The sequence below is a fragment of the Onychostruthus taczanowskii genome, unplaced genomic scaffold (genome assembly GCF_017590055.1).
Source record: "Onychostruthus taczanowskii isolate IOZ18803 unplaced genomic scaffold, ASM1759005v1 scaffold21, whole genome shotgun sequence".
NCBI classification, from domain to species: domain Eukaryota; kingdom Metazoa; phylum Chordata; class Aves; order Passeriformes; family Passeridae; genus Onychostruthus; species Onychostruthus taczanowskii.
Window position 1 is genome coordinate 2,517,800 of NW_024499351.1, and position 23,004 is coordinate 2,540,803.

At 40.9% G+C, this 23,004-nt stretch overlaps 1 protein-coding gene across 6 annotated transcripts in view; it reads left to right on the top strand.

The window, feature by feature from the left end:
• Nucleotides 1–23,004, top strand: part of MEIS1 (Meis homeobox 1) — a 107,945-nt gene that overhangs the window by 64,461 nt on the left and 20,480 nt on the right. For all 6 annotated transcript variants that reach the window (XR_005952634.1, XM_041404250.1, XM_041404251.1 and 3 more), the window contains one exon: nucleotides 20,288–20,364. Coding sequence is in view for 5 of the 6 variants with exons in the window: in XM_041404250.1 (XP_041260184.1) it covers nucleotides 20,288–20,364 (77 nt within the window). In the remaining variant the exon portion in view is untranslated. The remainder of the gene's footprint in view (nucleotides 1–20,287; nucleotides 20,365–23,004) is intronic.

Consider the following 23,004-nt stretch of genomic DNA (forward strand, 5'->3'; position numbering starts at 1 on the left):
ACCTTTTTTTTTTCGGTAGTGCAAGCTGAACTTTTCCACGGGTAAGGCCATCGTTTCCAACAAAATGCTCTGCTGAAAATCCAATTTTCAATATTCATGGAGTCATTATTCATGGAACAAATGTATTCATAGAATTTTTAAGGTTGGAAAAGACCTTTAAGATCATCAAGTCCAACCAATCTTACCTTATTGATGAGTCATCATTGTACTTCCAGCTTCTCACCCTGTAAGCTACAGCAGTGCTAAATATATGTGTAGAGAGAAGGTAAGTAGGCAGAAAAGAGTTTAAGTTAATATGTAGTTATCTAATTTACCTCGCCTTTTGCATCATTGCCTGATTTAGACCCGGAGTATTTAGTGGAGTGCTCGTTTCACTTCAGTGCCGGGCCATCATTTTAATAAGGCAAGGTCTAGGAGCCTTACCACTTCATCTTTTGCTTTATGAAGCAGAAACTTCTGCCCAGAAAATACTTCCCAGATTTTAGATGTAGCATGAATATTCTTTTCTTGGCTACTGGTTGGCCCTTTCTTAATCCAACCTGTACAGCATTAAACACTTGAAAGTACTTTAAAAAAAAACCTGACTGCAACAAAACTTTTTCTCACAATGGGTCCTCTGTCCCAGTGATCCAAAAAGCAAGGTAGTCATGTTAGCGACACTAAAGTGGTCACTTGAGTCACATTAGTAAAACCAAGGGGCTGCTCATGATATAAAGGTGTTTTCCAAGGTCTGTTTTTGAACTCAGAAAGAAAATGATGGGACTTTGCCTTGGGCTCCTTGCTCTGTTGATTGCTCTAAAGTCAGATTTGAAGTCAAACTCTTCTTCCTAGGCCATCCTTATTCATGTCAGACAGAGCTTTTGGGATTCCTGATGATATTTTTGGAAAAGTAAATGCCATATTAGACAATCTGGCTAGTTAATAGATTCACTGGCAGAACTCCGCTTATTTTTCGTGGATTTTGTGCTGATGCAGGAACGGCACCGTGCTTTGTGAGAACGGCAGAGAGGATAAACCCTTGATTTCGTTGCTGAAACCTGAGCATGGGTCTGTCAGTGCAGCAGGTTGTAAACCCCAGAGGGCTGTAAGATGCAGTTGGGGTTGGAATAATTTTGAAACTGGTAATGACCCAAACCTTAGGATTCTTATGAATAAAATGCAATTTTAGTAATGTTTTCATAAACAGCAGTAACAGTGGCATTTTAGTAAACAGTCGCATTACTTGCATCAAAATTGCACCACATTGGCTTTTAAATTACTCCACCTGTCTGTATGAATAGGATTTTCAATGTCGAGGCACACAGACAGCTGCTGCTAATGTTTTTTTTTTCCTCCCTGTGTAGATAGTGTTGGCAAATCTGCAGCCATCAAGGCTGGTTTCTGATGTAAAATGGTACCTGACCTACTGGCTTTGGTGCTACAAAAGGAGCAGCTTTAATTACTAATGGTCGTGTTTTAGTTTTGTACTTGTTGATGTTCAAAATGTCATTTTAGAGCTGTGTAACCTCTGGTTCACTTCTACCAGCGATGGTACACTGGATGCAATTATTTTCAAAATAATTTGTGTTCCTTGGTGGCAGCTTGCAATCTTGCCTTGTTAACTCTCAGATAATTAGCAGGGGTCTGGTCCTCCAGGTCTCTGTGCCCCCAAGTCTCACTGGTACCCCACACCTTGGAGGGCTGTCCTGGATGAAAACGAAGTTGAGTTTACAAATCCCACTTGATTTATTTCTAGGACTGTTTCCTCCCTCGCCTTTGGTGGGTGTAATACCCAGAAATTCGTGGAATCAATTTTGTCCTCTAACCTCTGGTAAGCTAGAGGGTTTGCGTGGAGGCAGCAGTCGGGGCATGCTGCCTCTCTTCCCAGTTATGAACAAAAGGATAAGGCTAATTTGCTGCCTGGTCCTGTTGAGCTGGGCTGAGTTTGGTCAGAATGATCCAGTTACCAGCCTCATGCCAGGCCTTAAAAGGGTTAAAGATGTTAATGGTGCTGTTAAAAATCCAGCTTGCCAATGAGCTATTTTGTGCAAATGGTATAAATATAAGATACACTTGTCTGGCTCATTTGCAAGCATTCTTTTTGACTTCTTTCACACAACTGGTGTTTTTGTGTTTAATTTAACAAGAAATGAGTAGTAAATGAAAGCTGCTGCCTGAAATCCCACTGTGAGCGTGTTTTGCACTTGGCTCCCCAGTGAAAAGGCAATTTGTGAAATTATGTGATAGAGTAATTAGATGAAGCCGGGGCTTCTGATTGTTGCCATGCGTATGTGGTAAAGGTTTGCTGGGGGAAAAAAAAATAAAAAACACGGATTATTACCCTGGCAAGTTGGCTCAAAGCTTCTTCATTTATTTGTAAACAGAATATTTAGTGACCGCATAGGAAGTAGCTGTAATCACCAGCTCGTAAAGAAACCACAGCAGAGCTTTTGGATTTTTACAGAGTGCTCATGTAAAATTTAAGCTGGGAGGCAGAATCCCTGTTAATGTAATTAGGATCTAATTTACCACCCTTTGCACACAGATGTAATAATGTCTAGATATTTATTCTATCTTTAAGCACATTACATATACCTCAGTGCAGCAGTTACTGAACAGAAACAGGTGTGAGCGCTTTCCGGATTTCATTTTTACACTGTAAACACACAGTGATTTAAAGGGAAATATTTACCAAAAAAAAAAAAAAAAAAAAAAAAAAAAAAGAGGGGAAAGAATGTCTGCAAATGAGGCAGTAATGGACAGTTGCCCTTTATGTACTGATGGATTTCTCAATGGTTAAGTAAATTAAAGCAAATGCTAGAAAAATCAATAGGCTTGCAGAGTCTTGGTTGTGCCTCATAGACTTCAGGACAGAATGACAGATGTGGTGCATATGACCCATTTAAGTATTAATGCTTGGGAAATTGCCTCTGCGTGCAAGGTTATAGGCCTAGAAATATTGTTATATTAAATTACAGACAATGATATTTTTAAGTATATATGGAATTTATACGTTTCAGTTTAGTTGCTCTTCGGCATTACATTTGTCCTGGAAGATTAGTTGCGGAGTTGTTTCTCTGGAACGGTAAATCAGGTTTAAAAAATGTTTGAACAGTGAATTGCCTTTCCAGGGCTGCTGCAGACCGGCGAGCGTGTTGCACACTATGGGGGGACGGTGATCGTGTTAAATAAGAGCCACATAGCCAATGTGTTCGCTAGCAAATGTAGCATGTAAGCAAGCCTAAATTAAATATCATTCAAAGGCAGCTTTTGAAATGGTGAGAGGGCTGGCACGGTAACACAAGGTTGCTGTTAAATTGGGGTATTCTGTATGACTAAACACAAAGTAAAATTCAAAGTGTGTGGTCAAGATGAGCTAAGTAAGGTAACCACCAAGATGGATCTTTCTCACCATCTTCCCCACGTGCTGCAATCAGAAGGGATGAGTTTGCATGGGCAGGATGAGTAAAAACTGACCCCACACAGAAATTCTCCTGAAATAGAGATGTTATGATTAATCCAAGCAGGCAGACAAGCTCTAGATGAGATAGTGTTTGCCATCTCTGATTTCTGTCATTTCTTGCTGTATTTCCACCCAGGCAGCAGGGAAGTAGAACAACTTAATTGTCTCTTTGTGGCATCTCTGGCAGGAAGAGCGTGAAAATAGCTGGGACCCTGATTTTGGTGTTGGCGTGAAGGCAGAGCAGTGTGTTGGCCGTGCTTGCTGTCGGTGACAGCCCAGCATACCTTGCCAGTTATCCTGACTTCACCCCAAACACCTCTTTCTGTGAAGGGAGCGGATGCATTTTATATACAACTGCCATGTTTAATATTAGAAAGGAGCTCTAGATTTTGTCAGAACCACTGCTATTCCTTGCTGAAGCCACTACATAGGAAGTGTTGCTGTTTTCCTCTCAAACATTCATTTTCATGTTGTACTTCCTTTTGTTCAATAGTTTGTTTTGTTTTGGTTTGGTTTTTTTTTTTTGTTTTTTGTTCCTTGATTATCTGTGATATTTGATGTCTGGTTACCACTGTCTCCCTTCTGGCTCTCTCTTTTCTGACTTCCTTTTTCCTAAAGCATGAAAACTCACTGTGGAATAAAGCAGAACCATCTCCAGGGGGTATAAGGGCTGCACACTGCTGCTGGGAGTGCCAGTGAAACGATGACATTGTGGAGGGGCAGATTATTACTTTTGGGCCTGCTGAGGACCTATTTGTGTATTGAGGCTGGATGAGAGCAACTGGTGCTGAGGGCTGTCAGGCCAGGGCTGAGTGATGACAGACCCTTGTCATTTGCCCGCATTCAGCTTCATTGCTATGGTGACAATATGTGGTGATGAAAGTGGCCGCTGAGGGTTGGACAGAATCCTCCATGGTTGCTGTAGCCGACAGCATCTTTGCAACAGCATGTTTGAGCTGCTGATGGCCCTTGGTGTCAGAGCAGCATCAAATCTCTAATGACAGAAACTCTCCACAGATTTTTGGGTCCACAGGGATAGTGCTCATGGCGTCATCGCCAGTCTCAGCAACTTCTTGCATCAGTGACAAAAATTGTCTTTACCTGTTTTAGCTCTTTTTATGTGCCTTGTGGTGGATTTCCTTGATTTATTTTGTGTGACATACAAGCTAGGTAAGCTGGCACTTACCTGCACAGCAGCATGGGGTGGCCGTGGTCCTCCTCCTGCTGCATGTAAGGCAAACACATTAATCAGCATATAGGCAATGGCTGCTTTCGTTAAATATACCTGTGAGGGGCCCTGGTGAACAGGCTCTTTTGTTCCCAACCAAACCAGAAGGGATCAAAGGTCAGCAGGAACCCAGAAGTCATCAGTCAGGGCAGGTTTTGCTGGATCCTGGCCTTGTCAGCTCCATAGTCACCCCTGGCAACTTGGGCTGCTGCCTGCTTGCCTTTCCCACTGCCTGGCGCAGAAGTGGAGCATCCGGTCTCTCAGTTGCTGTAAAAAGATGCTGACATAAAGTCGGCATTTGAAAGACAGTGCGAGCATTGCCGAGCTCCTCTTTGTTTTCCAAGTCATTTGAGAGTGAGATTACAAAAATTATAAGTTGGCTTTGTAGAGATCTTTTTTGCTGTGTTCATCTTTAGGATGTGTTTTAAGGCTGCAAATTCATTTTTGGTTTAGTGGCAAATGGCAACCCGGAAAGAAGCAGCAGCACACTGCCAAAATATGCTTCTATGCTTCTGCATATAAAAGTTCACTTCTAAAAAAACTTTTGGTATGGCATTTATTTCCTTTGAGCAGATCGATTTATTTTCCCTCCCCTCCCTGTGATGTTAAAGTACATTTGGCAGTAATCAGTTTATCCTTATTAGAAGCTGTGGTAAAAGGCAGAGTTGCTGAGTCAATTCACTCCATTTACTTCCCCTATTGAGCCTTAATGTGTCCCAGTCCCCACCCCTTACAGTGAAAACATCATCAATTATAGGGCTGACAGGAGCCTGGGACTCAGTGTAAGTTGCTCCTTGGGGTTATTCATCTTGCACCAAAAAAACTGGCACTCAGCAATATTCATCACTTCCCCCTACCTAAAATGATTTAGTAAACAGGGAGGTGAATTATCAGAGGGATAAAAGGGGGAAAACTGAGTTTGAATATCTTGGAGGCAACTTTGGCCTCATATGGCAGGAGAAATAGAGCCATCAGCCAACATGCAAGCTCCCCACCACTGTTTAATATTGCTGCAGATGGTGGAGGGAGGTTCAGTTATCCTTACTGCTTCTCATAGCCTGACCTGCAAGAGCTTTTCTATTTTGGCATCTGGGCTGGAAAAGCAGCTTCAGCCCTGGAAAAGCAGCTTCAGCACTGATGCAGCAGAGATGTGCTGGGTGCCCAACTCTCTGTCAGCACCTTAGGGAAATATATTTAAAACACTGCTAAGTTTACTACAGTTTGATCCCATGATATTTGTATTTATTCCAAACATCCTGAATCCCCTCCGGTGGAAAATAATTCAAAGTGGGAACCTAATTTTCAAAGTTTTTTTGTGAATATGATATGGTAAAGTCTTTTTCTCCAAAACCTCATGAAATAAAAAAGCATGGAATAGAATGTGCTTTGTTACCATTACCTCCCCTTCCTACAAAACAAAGCAAAAAAAGCACATCCAGCCAAGTGAATCCAAACATGAAAACCTCAAACTTTGGGCTAATTTAAATTTTCAAAGTAATCTTTAAAAAATGCTTTCCTTTACCCAAAAAACATAATGCAATCACAGTAAGGGAGGAGAAATTCCCTTAGCCATACACCTGGTTTGTTTTTACGCCTGGTGCTGCGGTTAGATGGTTGTCTAAATAAACAGAGATTAGGTGGAGGGCTTTATCTCAAAGCTGGCACTGGTTATCACACTGCTTCCTCCCACTCCCTCCCTCTGATTGTGAGTTGTATAAGAAGACTTAGCAAGCATAACTTAGAGCTGATAACCTTTGAATGTTAGTTCAAGGAAGCTGTGCCATAGTAACAACAACAAAAAGAGAAATTATGCAAACTCTGTCGCAGACTATTCAAACAACTGGCAATTTGACCCTAATTCTGATTTAAAATAAAAAGTATTTGGCAAGTTTTTTTGCTTCTAGAGTTCTATTTGAATTTAGCGTGATCAATAATATTAATATTTGAGCAGTAGTTAAAAAAAAAAAAAAGATTCCAGGAATAAACTCAAGTTTATTCTTCAAATCCTCTCTCCTTTGGGGGTCTTGCTTTAAAATTGCTTTAACGAAAGGAACCTCTAATGTTTCATTTGGCTAAATTGCTGCAGCCCTGCAGTTGAGGGTTGAATTGATCTTGATGCAGCTCTGGGAGGAGACAGTGTTGGCATTTGTGTTTGATGGTAAATGAGATATATATGTATATGCACAAGCAGGGGACATAAAGAGAGGCTGGCAGGTGATGGGCAGCTTCTGGCCCTCCATGAACGTAAAGGAGAAAAGTCCTCATGGTTCTGCATGGGTGTGAAATCAAAACACGCCTTTTCTAAGCGTATCTTGGCATGCTGATGGGCAGCATGCAACGCACAAAGAGGAGGAAAAGGCTCTTTGGGGTCTTTACAACGTGCCTTCCACGAAAGGAAACAAACCAGCAAACCACAACCAGGGAGAGGAAGGAGGGGGAAGGCGTCCGTGCGCTACCGCAAGGCAATGTCATCACGATGTTGGGAAGCCAACTCACAGTGAGCGGGTGAGCGCGGGCATCTCTGCCCTTGTCGTTCGCATTACCGCAGTGCCACGCGCCCAGTTACACAATGCGTAAAGGCGAGGGTTATTTCTAGGACAGATAATTGAACATTAATACTCGTTGACATTGTCGTAGGAATGATATGTCAAGCTGACAGGGCCTATGTGCTTGCATCTGCTGATCGGCTGCAGACGAAGGGGATGTTTGGCAGATTAGACCTGGGGCCTTGCCGCTACCGAGCCAGGGATGATACAGCCATTAATCATGAGCTGCCATCTTGGGCTGCCTTCCCAAAAACAGTGGGTTCCTGCTTTTGGGGGTGGAGGGCACAGTTCGCAAAACAACGTCGACCCCTGTACATATATGCACACCTCTGCATGCATAAAGATTTATGTACATGTGTAAAAAAGACTAAAGAGGAGCATCCTTGATGCTGCATACGCATGAGTGCCGCCATCGTCTGAAGCAACTGTTTTCAATCTACTAACGCGACAATAAAAGGAAGCGGGATAGATGAGAAGTTCTCCAGAAGCATTGAGAGCATGATCAAGTTTGATGAGGTGTTTCTGATTATCTCTATCTTAGGAAGTAAATGACATAAAAATGGTAGCAGAGTTAGCTTTTTTTTTTTCTTAGCATGTTTTTTGTGTCTCTCTTCTTCTGGATATCAACAGACCCTTCAAGGCAAGGGTGCTGTAGGTAAAGTAATTACTTTGCAACCACTCTGTCCCCTTTGAGCCAAAATCCTACAAAAGTTGCCTTTCAATATAATTTCATTAAAAAATCTTCAGAAAGTGAATGTTTTTGTCACAGCATTTCTACAGCCAGACCTTGCTGCACAAGTTCAGAGGCATGAGAAGCAGCTGGAAAACAATTACAGGGGCCTCTGACACTGGAGTCAGTTCTACTTTCTTAAAATAGGGCTAAACGTCATGTTTGTAATGTCTTGCGTACAGTTTGGTTCTGCATAAAATGCTACAAAATAGGGCCCTTGAGAACATCCATTATCACATTTTGGTTAACATCACAGATTTTAAAAATCCCAGTTGTAATGAAGCCATGAAATAAAGCTTTCATCTGTAAAGATCTAGTTTCTCTTTGTTATTAAAATAAACTAAGCCATTAAACAAAATATATGCATATAATAGTAAAGTTCATAATCTCTTATCATCAAAATGATAAATTCAACTTTTTTTTTTTAATTGGAGCAGTCATCTTAGAAAGGTTTCTGTATAGAACAAGATCAAATATACCTGGTTGCTCTTTGTTACTTTGTAACTTGTTAGTGGTGACATTTTTTTTGGTCTTTAACTACTTTTATTTAGATCTTTCTAAAATAAATGAGTTTTGTTCAGAAACGGGGGGAAAGCAGAGGGGGATTTTTGAGCTTGAATTGAAAAGATTGATTACATCTTGTTACCTTTCTTGTGAATTGTTAATGGACATCACATCAGAAACGTGCTAAAAGCAACATGCCATCTCAATGCTTTTGCTTCCAAACATAGGGATTGTCTTTTTTATGGTAGTTTCTGTGAAGGCATCCACATGCGTGTGCTGCTTGATGTGCTCAGACCTTGAAAGAGACCAGGCAAGAAAGGGATGCTCAGGCCAGGAATGGGGTGGGCACTGGCTGCTTACAGGAGACTCTGGGTTTTTGAAAAGCCCCTTCCAAAAGCCCTGTCTTGGCCTCATCCGTTCCTCATCCCATAGGAGATGCCCACCGAGGGTCTCACTTTACAAAGCTGAGGACATGTCCTTTAGGCAGTCCAGGCTCTGGCTGTGTTCACTGCAGCTGAGTGCCAGATCTAAAGTTAGGCAGGTGAAGACAGGTTTGCCATTTCAGGGCTCATCCCCAAGTGTTGGCCAGCCCCTGGGAAAGGCCTCACACCATGAATATTTCCACTGAAATACAAAGCTTGGTTCCACCAACCCTCTGTGAGCGAGGATACAGTTAGGTCTTTGGCAGCTTTTGAATCCAAGCGAAATTGGTAGAGACCTGCATTGAATTTGGGGGAAAGGATTATGTTTTATGAGGAAGTCCTCTTGGTCCAAGAAGTTTTCCAAGAGGGAAGAGTCACATCCTGGTCCAAGCCTTTTTAATGACATTTTTATAAGGACAAGAATTAATGCATAGTGAATTTGTGGGCAAATACATGTTAATTTAGAGTTGAATCTGGAGATTTGGAGAATTGTGATATGCCTTTCCCAACTCTCACCAGATCTAAATCACATTTTTTTATGGTGCGTGTTCTTGTGCGTAGAAATATCATCCTGGGAACATGTATCTGGTTTATTCTGAAATTGGTTAGCATTATCAGACTTGTTTCTTTGCTGAGTTGGGTACATAATTAATTAGAGCAGTTGTTCTCATTTAGAGACTTCTCCATTCATCTCTCAGAGTTAAATTTTAAGGCCAGGATGGTCAGAAAGTGGATTTCTGTACAGGCCTGTACCCTGAAGCCAGTCAAAGGGATTTCACACAGTAAATGGGTGTAGATAAATGAATTCTCTAGCCAGAAAGCAGAATTGCTTAGTCAAGTTTACTGAGTTAAAACTTGTCTGTATTATTCATGTATGCAATTGCACTGAACTTGGGTTATTTTAGCAGAAGAGAACTCATTAGACCTAAGGAATGAAGGGAGAATTTATGAGGGACTCTTATTTTCAAGGTAAAAATAATGGAGAGTGAACTTGTGGGGAGGTAAGAGCTGGGATGGATAAAATGAGAGCGCCTGAAATAGCTGGTTGGGTGCTGGAAAGTGAAGCCCAGCTCTAGCCCAGGTAAATTGCATTTGAATTTCAACCTCAGATCTGTATGCACTCTTCTTTGGCAGATGTTGAATTGATAATGCCTGTGTGTTAAAGAATTCTGATTGTTTCTTTTGCCACCTTCGCAGCTTATGAAAATGCAAGTAGCCCTGCCTAATGAATATTAATAAGAGTGATAGCTGGAAACACACAAGCCTGTGGCTCTTTAGAGCTTGGATGGGGTTAGTTGGAGGATTGTTGTGACTGGGAATTTACATGCTTTTTAAGAATAAACTTCCTGAAAGCTTTTACATTCTCCTTTAAAAGCTGATGTTTGTTCACAGTACCTGCTCATGTATGCATGGGGATTTTTTCGCCCTTTCCCTTTCTAGATACATGTGAGATTAGTGCTACAGATGGCATGTCCATGTTTTGTAAAACAAGGCAATTTATTACATGAGAAGAGAAAGAGACCCCCATCTCTTAAATTTACTTCAGTCCAGGGTTAATTTTATCAATAGCAATGTTATTTTTTTTTTTCTTGTTTATTTTTGCCTTTTCCCACACCCCGTTCTCCCAGGCATCTGTGGCAGTTATTAGCAGGGCAGGGAAATGACACTGATGAATTCTGCATCTCCAAACGTCCTAGGAGGCTTTAAAGCCCATTTCATGCAGTTAGTTAATCGGGCAGCTCGTTAGGCCCATTGCTGGACCTCACACATGGCAGTCTAATAGCAGGGATAGCTGTGGAGGGGCTGGAGGATGGGAGGGCCCCAGGACCTGGCTCTCCAGCTGGAGCCCCATGGGCAGGCGCTGCCTGGAGCTGGTTGGAGCTCCCAGCGATGCCAAGCGGTGTTGGGACTCAGTGATGACACTGCCAACGTCCCTCTGGTTTTGCCAGAGCTGTTCTCCAGCTCTGCTGGAGCAATCCTCTCCAGACCTTTGTTTACTCACTTGTAAAAATACCTATTACCAACCTTTCTGCCTGTGTCATAGGTCCCATTTGATGTGCTCTTCTTCCCCCAGACTCTGTTCCCAAAACTGCTAATTATGCAAAAAAACCAAGGCGCCCTTTTTAATAGCTTCCTGCTCATTGAGAGCTGCAGGGGCAGACTTGAAAAGGAGGGTTGGAGTGGGTCAGAACTCAAAAGGCAAATAGAATCAGAGAGATTTTATTTATTATTAAAAGAAACCCAGAGTCTTGTCTTGATGGTAAGGACTGCTGTGATGCTGCATGGGGTGGAGTTCTTTTTCAGAGTGGTGGTTTAGGGCTGGGATACTCTTGGAGGGTTTCATGAAGGCTCAGTGAGGGGATTTTATGAAGATTCAGCAATTAAAAAGCCTCTGCATTATAATTTCTGCCAAATACATAAAAGGACTTACTGTGCATTCACTTTACAAGTAAACTTACTCTTTCTAGAGCTTTGAAACATGAGGGAAACCCCCCGCTTCAAAACAGAAACACATGTATGCACTGCATTTCCCCTTTTGCAAAAGGCCTTTTCTTTCCCTTCTCTTGTCATGACAAAAAGGCTTATTTTTTTTTTTTTAGCCAATATAAGGGAAGAGGGAAGAGGGGGAGAGTCATTAAAATGCAGTTCTTTCAATTACGTCCCGTTATTTGTCATCTTTATTGCTTTTCTATAGTTTTCATTGCACCTTTAATAGCATGCCTGGTCAGAAAAGGTGAGCTGGAATGTGAACGCACTTGGCTGTGCTGCCGTCAGTGCCTGGGAGCTGTGCTTGAATCCCAGTCCCTGTAGATTTTAATGTCCCCGCAGACTGCTGGCAGCCTGCTTCCAGCTGTGGCAGGCATGATGCAGTGAATTGCTTTTCAATGTTCTTTACTCAAATAGGCAGTAATTACAAGCTTAAAGAGGTTTAGTGGTCCAGTAAACTACATAATCACCCCTGAATTAGCCTGGGCTCATCAGTTGCAGTCCAGCAACCTCAAGACTGCTGTTTGTATGCAGGCTTTATCACGTAGCAACCTGAGCAGCAGGTGTGGAACAGCAAGAATCCCCCATAAACACAACTGTCTACTGGGGACAATGATCTCTAATGAGATGAGGCTACAGCATCACTGTAATTTAAGTGGGAAAATTAACGCCAGAGAATGTGCACTACTTCCAAGAGTCTCTGCTTCTTCTGCTTCTTCAGAGAACAGTGGTGTTTTCCCAGCTTGTTTTTTTTTTTTTTTTTTTTCCCCTCCATCTTTTTTTTTTCTTCCCAGATCTTTAAATGCATCTTTCTCTTTTTTTTTTTCATGAAGAACACATTGTGGTTTTGCTTATAAGCTGAGTGGTCTTTATTCTTTTACAAGGATATGTTGTGAATATTTAATGGTGGACAGGGCATCTGTTCAAGGACTTTCCATGCCAACAAAGCAGCATTGCAAAATAGCAGCTTTATCTTTTCATTTCCTTCCTCGGTGGTAGTTTTCTTTTTTGTTTGTTTTGTTTTCAAATAGAAAATGTAAAATAGAATGTAACCCCCCTCATCTTAGTGCTGAACCATTGGCACCTTGATGTGTTGGTTGCCTTGAACTCTCTTTGTATGATGGCTTGGCCCCTTCATGAAAAAAGGAGTTCAAGCTCCTGGCAGGAGGCTTCCCAGTTTGCTTGGTGGCTGCTCCTTAAGGGTGCTACCAGCTTGGGAAACCTGCTTAAAGCTCCTGCTCCATCCAAAATCCTTAGGTTTATATTAGGGATCTGGCTGAATACAGCAACCCTCCATCAAACTGATCACACAGGTGTGTAGAGTAGGGGACGGAGGCATAGGGGAATGTTTTTATCCCTCACTTACAGAGGGAGCTTCAGATGTACGGAAGACGGCCTGGGAAAAAGAGGAAAAAGCACAAATAAAAGCTTTCGGCTTAACTCTGTGGGATTACAACTGCTGGCACTGGCGTTTCCCAGAGATTGTAGAGTTATTTCCGAGCCCACCTGTTTAGAAAGTCATTTGAGGTAGATAAGGACAGTGACTTATTGCTGAGAAAAGGCTTCTGCTTAGGAGATATTTACCTGAGCTAATCTGTCTTAGGCGGGCTCTAAAAACAACAGCAGTGTTTTTACAGAGTTATCAGGTAGTCGGGATTTCCTTTGGCGTGCCAGTGAGGTGATATTTTTTCTTCCTTCCCAAAAGCTGCTCACCTAGGGAAGGCTGGAGTTTGCCTTCCTGCCTTTTCACAGCTGCCTGATAAAGATGTTGGCTTAACTGAAAAGCTGGGTTTGAAGGCTGTGAATTTTAGCTCTAAGGTGGTTGCAGTCAGATGATGCATTTCCTCAGTGCCTTTGGTGTCGCTTGGCTGTAGTGTTTTGTAGTTTTGGCTGCGTGCTGCATTGAGGAGAATTTTGCTAATCTTTTGTATGCAATTTTTCTTTTAATTTCCCTGTCCTTGGTTAGCTTTAGTTTGTGAAAGAAATGCAATAACTAATAACAATAATAAAGAAAAATGGCAGAGGATGCAAAACACATCACCCACGTGACATTAGCACAAATAGTCTTGCTCCTAGGGTAAAAAATCCCTTCTTAAGTGTATTAAGCAAAGGTAATGTGTATGTGCAAGCTGTGTTTGTGTGTGTTTCTGTGTGCACATGCATACAGGCACCAAAGGAATGTTTAACATGGGAAAAGGTCCACTCAGTTACCCAGGTATGGTGTGGGAGTGTCTGCATAGGCTCAGCTTGAACTGAAAACCAGTAGGAGCCAGAGTAAACTCCAAACACTGAGGTCTATCAGAGTGTCTCCAAAAGGAAATAGCAGAAGCACCATTGCTTGGACTAGCTAAAGCTCAACTGGAAAAGGCAGTGGGTAATAATATATGGTATGGAAGGAATAATATTGTAGCAGCCAGGAGATGGATTAGATGAGTTAAAAGGTTTTTCCATTTTCTGACTTCTGTAATATCCTGTGCAAGGGATGATCTGAACTTTTTTCCCTTAATGAGTGCTCACATTATGAGTAATTTGATGGGGCCACCAGAGAAGTATTGGCAGCGCATCCCAAGCCATACCATGTCTCTCCATCAGCCTTGGAAAGGATTTTTATGTTAGTGAGTGCCAAAACTTGTTCACAGACAACTCTCGCAAGAAAATTATTTACAAAAGGGCAAATGGGAAAAAAGGAGAAGCTTTTTTTTCCCCCAGCATAACTTCTTCATTAAAAAGGGTTGCTGTTGCCAGTACTTCTTTTGCCTCCTTGTAAACCCCGACAAAGGAAATGTCTCCTCCCCTCCCCTGCCTGCGAAACCACCCCAGCCCCTGTTTAATCAGGTTAGCTGTGAACACGCATTCAGATTTTGAAATTTCTGGGGTATTGGCTCTGTCTTTTACATCCTGCACTTGCCTTAGGAGAGTCGGATTCTGCCTCCTTTCCTCACCTTTTATTTTTTGGCAAGGTTGCCAAAGCAACCTGCAAAGCCTTTTGTAAGGGCAGCGACAGGCAGCGTCTCAGAGCCCATCTCATAGGGATGGGCTGATGCAAAAGCCCAGAGCAGCAGCTTATTGGCCTTGCCATAGGGATACAGGCAAGTCAAAGCAATGCAGCATCTAGTCACACTGCATATTTTGATGCATTTTTGACTTTAGAAGACCAAGCTCATCTGTTGATATTGTGTTCATAGTTTGCAGTTCAGTAACTCTGGCAGCACCAGGATTTATTAACAGTAATGTTACGAAAAAGGCCTTACCACAGGGATATTAAACTATTACAATAAGTTGAGGAAATATTTTCTTTTGAAAGAGGAAAAAGCTGGCTTTGTCTGCAGCATGACCGTGTCATATGGACTATGTTTTCTTGCTGTGCTGAAAAAGCAACGAGGAGCTTGAAATGCCGAAGCCAGCTCACACTTCAGTAGCATTATCAGGCTGACTCACTTCTCTCAGCCAAGGAAAAGACTGTGCAAACTGGAAAAGACTTTGCACAGGCTTTTTTTCCCCTCCCAGCCTCAGAGATGCATTTCTAATAAAACAACTTCCTTCTCAGTGTTTTAGTATTTCCTCCAATGTGCAAGCCAATCCCACGGGATAAACAGGGTCGAGTTTGCAGCTTCCGAGCTGAATTTTTTTCTTCTCCCCCCGCTCGCTACCAGGTCACCTGAACTTGGCAACTTTTTACAGCCTTGCCTGAATATAAAGCAGGTCACAGGGATGGTCTATAAACCTATTCAGACAGCCTGCAAAATAGGCAAGGGGGCTCCACGCGTTCTCTTTATCGCTCCCTCGCAACGTGCCGGTGGCTGGTGAAGAAAGGACGTTGCAATCTTATGGCTTTATGGATAGTGATCCAACCATTTTTTGGCTACTTTTTGAGTGCAGAAACCCCCGTTATTCTTTAGGAGGCCAGAATGTGTGAGGATCTAGGACTCGACTGCTATAAATTCAAGCTCTGTTCTTAGACTACACCATGCACTGCTTTTGTAATGCAAATGGAAGGCACAAAGTGTCCCTTTGATAATGTGCAGTCAGGAGACAAAAAAAGCATTCACTGCAACAGTAAAACTAATTCATAAAGCTGAGAGACAATAGGAAAGCATTATGGATATTAAAAAAAATAGTAATTTCTTGTAGATCAACTTGATCATTAATGTAAACAGTTCAAATGCAAAACAGAAGGAGGTTGGGGAAGGGGAGAGACTCAAACGGCTGTGCTGGCTCCTTAGCTAACCCTGGACAAGTTTGAGTAAAGCAAGAATTTTGAGTTCAGCATAAAGTCAATGTACAGTTTGTCACTGGAAGGCTGATCCTTGAGCTTTATTCTGGATACTGAGTTAGGCTGGGTTTCTCTTCAGAAACAAGAAAATCACAGTGTTGGCATTTGTTTTCTTTTTTATTTTGATGTTAAAAAACAGTTAATAAACACTCCTAGGGCATAAATTTTAAGGGGGTGATTTCTCTTCATCACCTCCCAGAGTTTAGCTCAAGGTCATCTCACCTTGGTGCACTACACCGAGCTCCGGAGGAGGCAGAGGGCTGGAGGAAGGGGATAAAAGGGCTTCCGAAATGGTTCTCCCGGCGTGGCCAGCCAAGCCACGGCACTGCCACGACAGGGGCAGCGCTGGATGGGTGCCACAGGCTCCTCCTAGCAGGGCAAGCAGCCTTTCTCTCGGGAATTGCTGCTGTAGGAAAGCTGGGTGGCAGCCGTGGTGTTGAGCCGGTTTGGTGCCGTGAGGAATTAGTAATCTGAGGGGTGAGAAGGACAGGATTATTTTCCCATTTTTCTGGCACCATTATGATGCACTGCTGTCGCAGAAGAGGAGGGGAGGGAGTGCTGTTGATGCCGGGTTACAGATAAGATAAAGTCTGTCACTGTCCTGGCATCCAGCATTTGCTGCCTGGGATGGAAAATTTGAGGAAAGGAGTACATTTGGACAAGGTGTAGCATTAAGAGACAACCTTGGATGCTTTCCTAATGGAGACTTTAGCCACCATCTGTAGTCAAAAGTGATTAAAAAAAAAATCTTATTGTTTTCTTTTCTAAAAATGCTCTCAAGCTGCATTAAAAATGGGCTTTTACTAAGGCTACTGCTCACTAAATACCATTCATAAAACAGTGATGAGAAAATATGATGGAAAGTTAAATTTTTCTCTCTGTCACTTTGATTTCTTTGTTACTGCTAAAATGACTGCTCTGACTCATATTTTGCATAGTTATTTTTACCTTTTCAAATGTTCCTTAACTGTTCATATTACCCTGGGCAAATCCCCCAGGGATAATTTTCATTTGCATGCAGACTTTGATGGTGTTATTAAGCAATCACTTTCTGTACTAAGTCATTATTAAAAGTAATACCACAGAGCCTCAAAAACACATTAATGGTGCCAAACAATCCACATTTCAGTGCTAGATTTATGGAAAGGGAAAAGCACAAGGTCTCATATCATGCAGTGGATGCTGCTCTATAGCTCTGTAGCAGCAGCAGGCTTGATCAGAAAATATCAGAGCCAAATTCAGAGCCCTTATCTGTTGTCGGCCTTATTTCTTTAAATGCCCTTTTTTTGGTTTTGGTTTTGGTTTTTGGGGTTTTTTTAACCTGCCTGCTTCCTACTTGTTTTCCCCCTTGGATTTATCCTTTTCCTCTGGCCTTGGCAAGAAAGCCTGTCTGCAGTCTTCCAGCATACACAAGCTGGGCTGGTTCTGGGAAGGAGGGTCAGCCTTCCCCTCTGTAATCACTGTTTTATGGCTTTCACTGGAGGTGTTAATGCAGATCAAATGGAAAACAGTCCAGCATGAGCGTTACAGCTTCTCATGCTGCCCTGCATACGGTCCCAATCGTTAATTCTGATTATAAGACCTAAAGGTAATTCTGTTTGCTCTCCTAATGCATTGCAGCTCTCCCGGTGGTCCGGTGTCTCTTTTCTCCAATTCCCATCTTGATCAATTGTTTGCAAATAATTAAGCTTTTAAGAGATAATGGTAGGAGCTAATGTACACAACAAAGTAAAGGTCTCAAGTCACTGTTTATTGAGCAGTTTGCCTTGATATCCCAAAGTGATCCAGAGTAATAGGTGGACTTGTCAGCTGGAGTCACTGCAGTGGTTTTAGTCATTCTTCCCTATATATTTATCTATTTATTTAGTAAAATTATAGAATATCTCAAGTAGGACAGGACCCTTAAGGACCAAATCCAACTTTCTCCTCTTCACACGACTACCTTAAACTTAACCATTTGACTAAGATATCTTTTATACATATTCATAAAAATATAATCTATACACACACCATATATATATCCATATCTATGTGCATTTGTCTATATTCCATCAAACAGCCTTAGAAAGTTTTCAGAAGACACTAGTCATTCTTGTGGAGTAAAGACCAACAGCAACAGTTTTGATTGAATTTCCTATTTCTTCATGAAATGGCAGTTCTCAGGGTTTCCCTCTTTCTCTCTGTTGCAATGTGATGTCTGCCTTTGCCTGTAGCACAGGCCTTCCAAGCCCTGTGGGTGGGAATGCAACTAAGGCTTTGAATGTTTTTATAGCAACCTAGCCTGTGGCATGCTGATTCTTTGTCAAGTCATTTCTATTATTTTATTTTATTTTTAGTCTACAATGAAACATCTCGTATGATCCACAGAAAGCTTATATAATAATGTTGCTTAGTGTTTAAGATTACTTGAAACCACACCGAATCATAGTTAAAAAGCCTGCCGCATTGTGACCCTTTAGCTAAGAGGGATTAGCTGTGTGAAATCCCAGGCTGTCATGTGATTATGGCAATTACAGATTTATCATGAAATTAAAAGTTTATGCTGTACTAGGATATGAAAAGAAAAAATCAGATGACCTTAGACATACCACAATTTGAGGAATTTGTAGTTTGGGACTTTTAAAGCAATTATTTTTGCAGTGACAATATTATTTTGATGGCTAATTTTATCCAGTCATGTCTATTAAAAAAAAATGTCCAGAACAATTGAAAATTACTTAATGGAGACAGACTTCTCAATTCCAATAGCTAGAGGCTGTCTAGTAATTATTGCTTGCTGCATGAAATTAGTCACAGTTTGTTCAATTACTTAAAATTAGATCACATGTAAGGTGGCAAAGCAAAAAAAAAAAAAAAAAAAAAAAAAGAGTAATTCTGTCCTTGCTTGATAGCAAAGTAATGAAATGAGAAGTAAGCTGTAAAGATGAAAATGTTACAAATCATCTCTGTAGGGTTTGGGGTTTTCTCATTGAAGGGAAGAAAAATGTTGTGTTCTGATAGATGGACATGAGTATGACTGTTGTGGATGAACGTGTGTAGAAGGCAGACAGTAAAATACATGCTGTATTTTTGCATGTGTGAAATGCAAATTGCCCATAAAAAGAAGAAAAATCCCCTTCCCTCTGTTTTTCACTTTACAATTCTGGAGTTGTTTCATGTACACACAGAAAATACAAGAGATGGTCTACAGGTGTGCAGGTCATCTGTGAGCTTCCTGTCAAGAGAACAGTACTTTTAAAGTAATTGAAAATTCCTCAACATTTTTGGGTGAAAAAAAGATAAAAAGTCTCTTATGGAGCTGATGGCCATGGTGGTGGGCTTTGAAATTGATGTATTGAGTTAAGAGAAGTTGTTGGAGTTTCAACAAAAATCCCTCTTTAGTAATGTGAGGTGATACTTGCATGTAACGTAGCCATGAAAAGTCAGACTAAGCTGTTTACAAAAACATGTAAAATCTGCCAAATAGCTGTAATACCAATAAGATTGTGCGATTTTATGAGGTTTTAAATTCTTAAGCTTTGCGAGGTTTCAGTTTATGTTTCATGTAATATTATGCTGAAGAATACATCCAGAGAATAAGGGAAGTTTTTTGGGGAAAAAAAAAAAAATGGATGAATGTGTAACAGCAAATACTTTGCGACAATCAACTGCTAAATAGTGTTGGGATAGGACTAACCAGTTATATCAAATGATCTTTATTGAAATGCTGTTAAGCACCTTGCAGCAGTCCAGGTCTGAATTAGATATGTACTGAGACTTGGGCATCCAGGTTAGGAGCTGAACCAGTGCCTCAAAACAGGACTTTTCCTTGGAACTGTTACATTTGCAGTATTTGGCCATTTCCTTTTGTGGCAGTGACATTTTTGCATAGATGGGAAGGACAGAAATGATATTTCTACATTTCAGACTTGGTTGTGGTTTTTGCTGTTGATTTATTAAGCAATCTGTATTCATGCAGAAGCAAATTTTCTGAGAAAGCAAATCAAGTTCTCACAAGAAACTTATGATTGAATTATAACATTATCTTCAATTAAAGGAGTATTTATTTTCTGTCTCTTAGGATTAGCTCAGCAGAGCCATGCTAATGTCAGGCAAAAATGTGCTGATTGTTGACCTTGCATTGGCCTGTGTTCAAAACACAGGCATTTGTTTATGTTCAGGATGCTGATCTTATTTGCAAATTATTTTGGGACAGTGGCAAGTTTTGCCTTCACTATCTCAGAAAACATCAGTGTGTTTTAGTTTTACAGAGAAATTCTTTATCACATTCTTTGTCGTTCTGTTAAAAACAGAAAAAAGAGAAAAAAATAAATTATTTTACTCTAATCGGTCATTTGAGACAAGTACAAAAAATTTTCAGCTAATGCAACAAATATCCTTCTCAAGTATCAAGGTACTGTCAGTGTCCTAAGCAGTTATTTCTCCACTTCACTAATCTTTATAATTGGCTTGTCTTTTACTGCCATTAATTAAGTGATGTAGTAGCCCATTAATAATTATAAAAGAGTGACACACCTCAGCATTTTCACCTTTCAATAATAGATGTCATGCTTCTGTTTTGGTTTGGTTTGTTTTTTTTTTTTTTAATTTAAAATAAAAAGTAGGCAAAAAAGCACATTGTTTTAAATGTTTGTATTTATTTTGGTGTTTTATAGCACCCTTACCCTTCAGAAGAGCAGAAAAAGCAGTTGGCACAAGACACAGGGCTCACTATACTTCAAGTGAACAATTGGTAAGTAATTTTCCTTAGTGTTTCTATATGGCCACTGGCACCCTCTGGTTATTCCTTTGGGGACACACCTTGCCCTTGTTGTTCCCCTCCCCAAAAGTTTGTTGATACAGAAGGGATAGAACCAGCTGAGTGGTTTCAGGTGTAGAAGGTATGAGGTTTGCCACTGTATTTTATTTTCCCATCATTTGGGCAGATCTCAGTGTATTCACATCAGTTCTCTTTCTGGCTGAGGATATCTGTTCTTCAATAGGAAGACACATCCATTTGCAGGACATTTGTCTTGGAAGAGGTTCAGATGTCAGAGGCAAAACAGGGACAATTGGTCCCATTTCTGCTGAGCATATTGTTATTTGGGACTGCTGTCATGATTTTTATAGTGTAGTTAGAGAGGTTTTTCTTTTTGACTGACACCCTTGAATCTCTTTATCAGTTTGTTTTCAAAATCCAGTTTATGAATAAACTTTGAGGACAATCTGGTTCTTTGCTGCTAAAGTACATTGTGTGGAGCAATTTTATTTATTTGCTCCAGCTAAGGATTGATGGAGCCCTTGCTCTGTTACAGTAGTGATTCATTTGAAGGAAGTCAGGATCTGTGCTGTTTCTGCAGTGAACTTTGGGTTGCTAACTGCTCAGGGTGTGGGTGAAGGCAACCAGTAAAATTACTTGTGATTTAAGTGTCATACAGCAGCAAACCTCTTTTAAAAAAAGTTTGATTTATTACCCTTTGATACTACATCAAAATGTGGGTTCCTCCCACTGTCCCAGAACAAGTGTCATACTTGAAGTGTGCTGCAATCTAATACCTTATAAAACTAAGTGTATCTAATTAATTGTCCTAATATTTTTAGATTAGTGTTTATGATGGGAAACCTTATCCTCTTTGAAGTAATACCCAGAAAATGGTCAAGACAAACAGCAAGCCTGCTGGGGAAAAGGGAGGGAGGAATGCCAGTTTGCAGACAAAAGTTGTTGGTTTTTTTTTTCCTGTTCAATAAGTGTCAGAGATTAATATTACTGAAGCTCTGATTACATGGCCTAATCCATTTTAGTGAATAAATTTGGTCTTGATGTCCATTGCACCTACATTAACAAACCCTCCTCTCTTAGAGAGCGTAGGAGCCTATGGGAGAGATTTCAGATATATTAAACCCCATTACAGAAAATGTAATTTCTGTCAATATAATCCCATGTATTCTTCAATTTAGTACTTTAGAGATAACAAGCTACTTACAATATATTTGCCTTTGGAGGATTAATTTACAAAGTGCACTATCTGGGAGACGCAGGCGGGCTCACATAAGCATAGCTTGTAAGGGTTATCAATTTCTGTGACCCCACAGCAGCCTTGGGAGATCAATTTTTTGAAGCCCTTTAAGACGCTGAATAAAGGAAAATACCAAATACTTAGTGTATATGAAGTATGCTTCAAACATACTTAATTTAAAATGGAGGAATAAAAGGCATAAACCATAAAATTTACATGTTATAAGGTAGTGCAACCCACAGTATTTTGGCTCAGACAGAAAAAATTAGTGTTTACTTCAACTTTACATTCTCCAGCCTTCATCCAGGTGTTACCCTCATTTGTATGGTTGTCCTTCAGTTTAGCAGTGGGTGTTTTGGCCCACTGAGGAGCTGTGGGTACTCATCAGGGTCTGGTTTAACGATGGGGTGGAGAATGGGTGTGTTGCTGCTGCAGGGTCTGGGAGTGCAGGATTCAGCATGGACAAATGTGTCAGTTTGGGATGGTCCGTCACAAGACGTTTTTCAAGATGATGAACATAGGATGGATTCAACTGAAAGTGGTGGAATTTCTCCAGAGTGACCTTCAGTAGGTTTTCTTTCCAGGGTGTTTTTCAGTACCTGTCTCTCCTCAAATATGAGGAGGTTTTTCTTTGGCTTTGTGTCAGATGTGTTCTTATAAGTTCCTTATGTGCAAAGAAAAAAAAAAAAAAGGACGAAATACATTATAACTGAAGTCTTGTGGATACAGGGCAGACTTCCTCTACTTGAGCCAGTTCAGTAATTCTGCTGTGGTGTTTGTTACAATTGTATAAATTATTGAAATAATTCTCCTTCTTTCCCCTGAGGCACAACAATTTAACACTATAGAGGCAGTGGGGCTTTCTTAAATCGCAGGTGGTGGGCAGAGATGCCAAAATATGGCAATGCAGCCCCTGCTTTTTGTAATGGATGCTAGGGAACAAGGAGACTGTGAAGCTGTTGCTGAGTGTGCAGGTTGCTCGGGGAATACCCAGCCATGAGGTGAGCAGAGAGCTACTCATCCCCTCCCAAATCCTGGGGGCTATGGAGCAACCTTCTCAATCGTTTTGCTCGATCCCTTTTCTTCTAAAGCAATGTGCACAAGAAACTCTTCCTACCTAAATGTTTTGCTGCAGGGAAGAGCTAACATATAATTTCTGGTTAGTTTTGCCTTTCTTAAGCAGGCTCATAAGTCATTCAGCCAGAACTCACAAAAAAAATTTGCCTTCCTCCTTAGATTCTTCCAAACTTGTTAACACACATGTACATTTTTGTATTAATGATGAGTCATTGTAAATCACTGTTGCAGAGATTAAATAAAATGCTGAAGGGCAGGCTGGGTGCAGATCAGTCATAAATTATTGGCAGCAACACAGC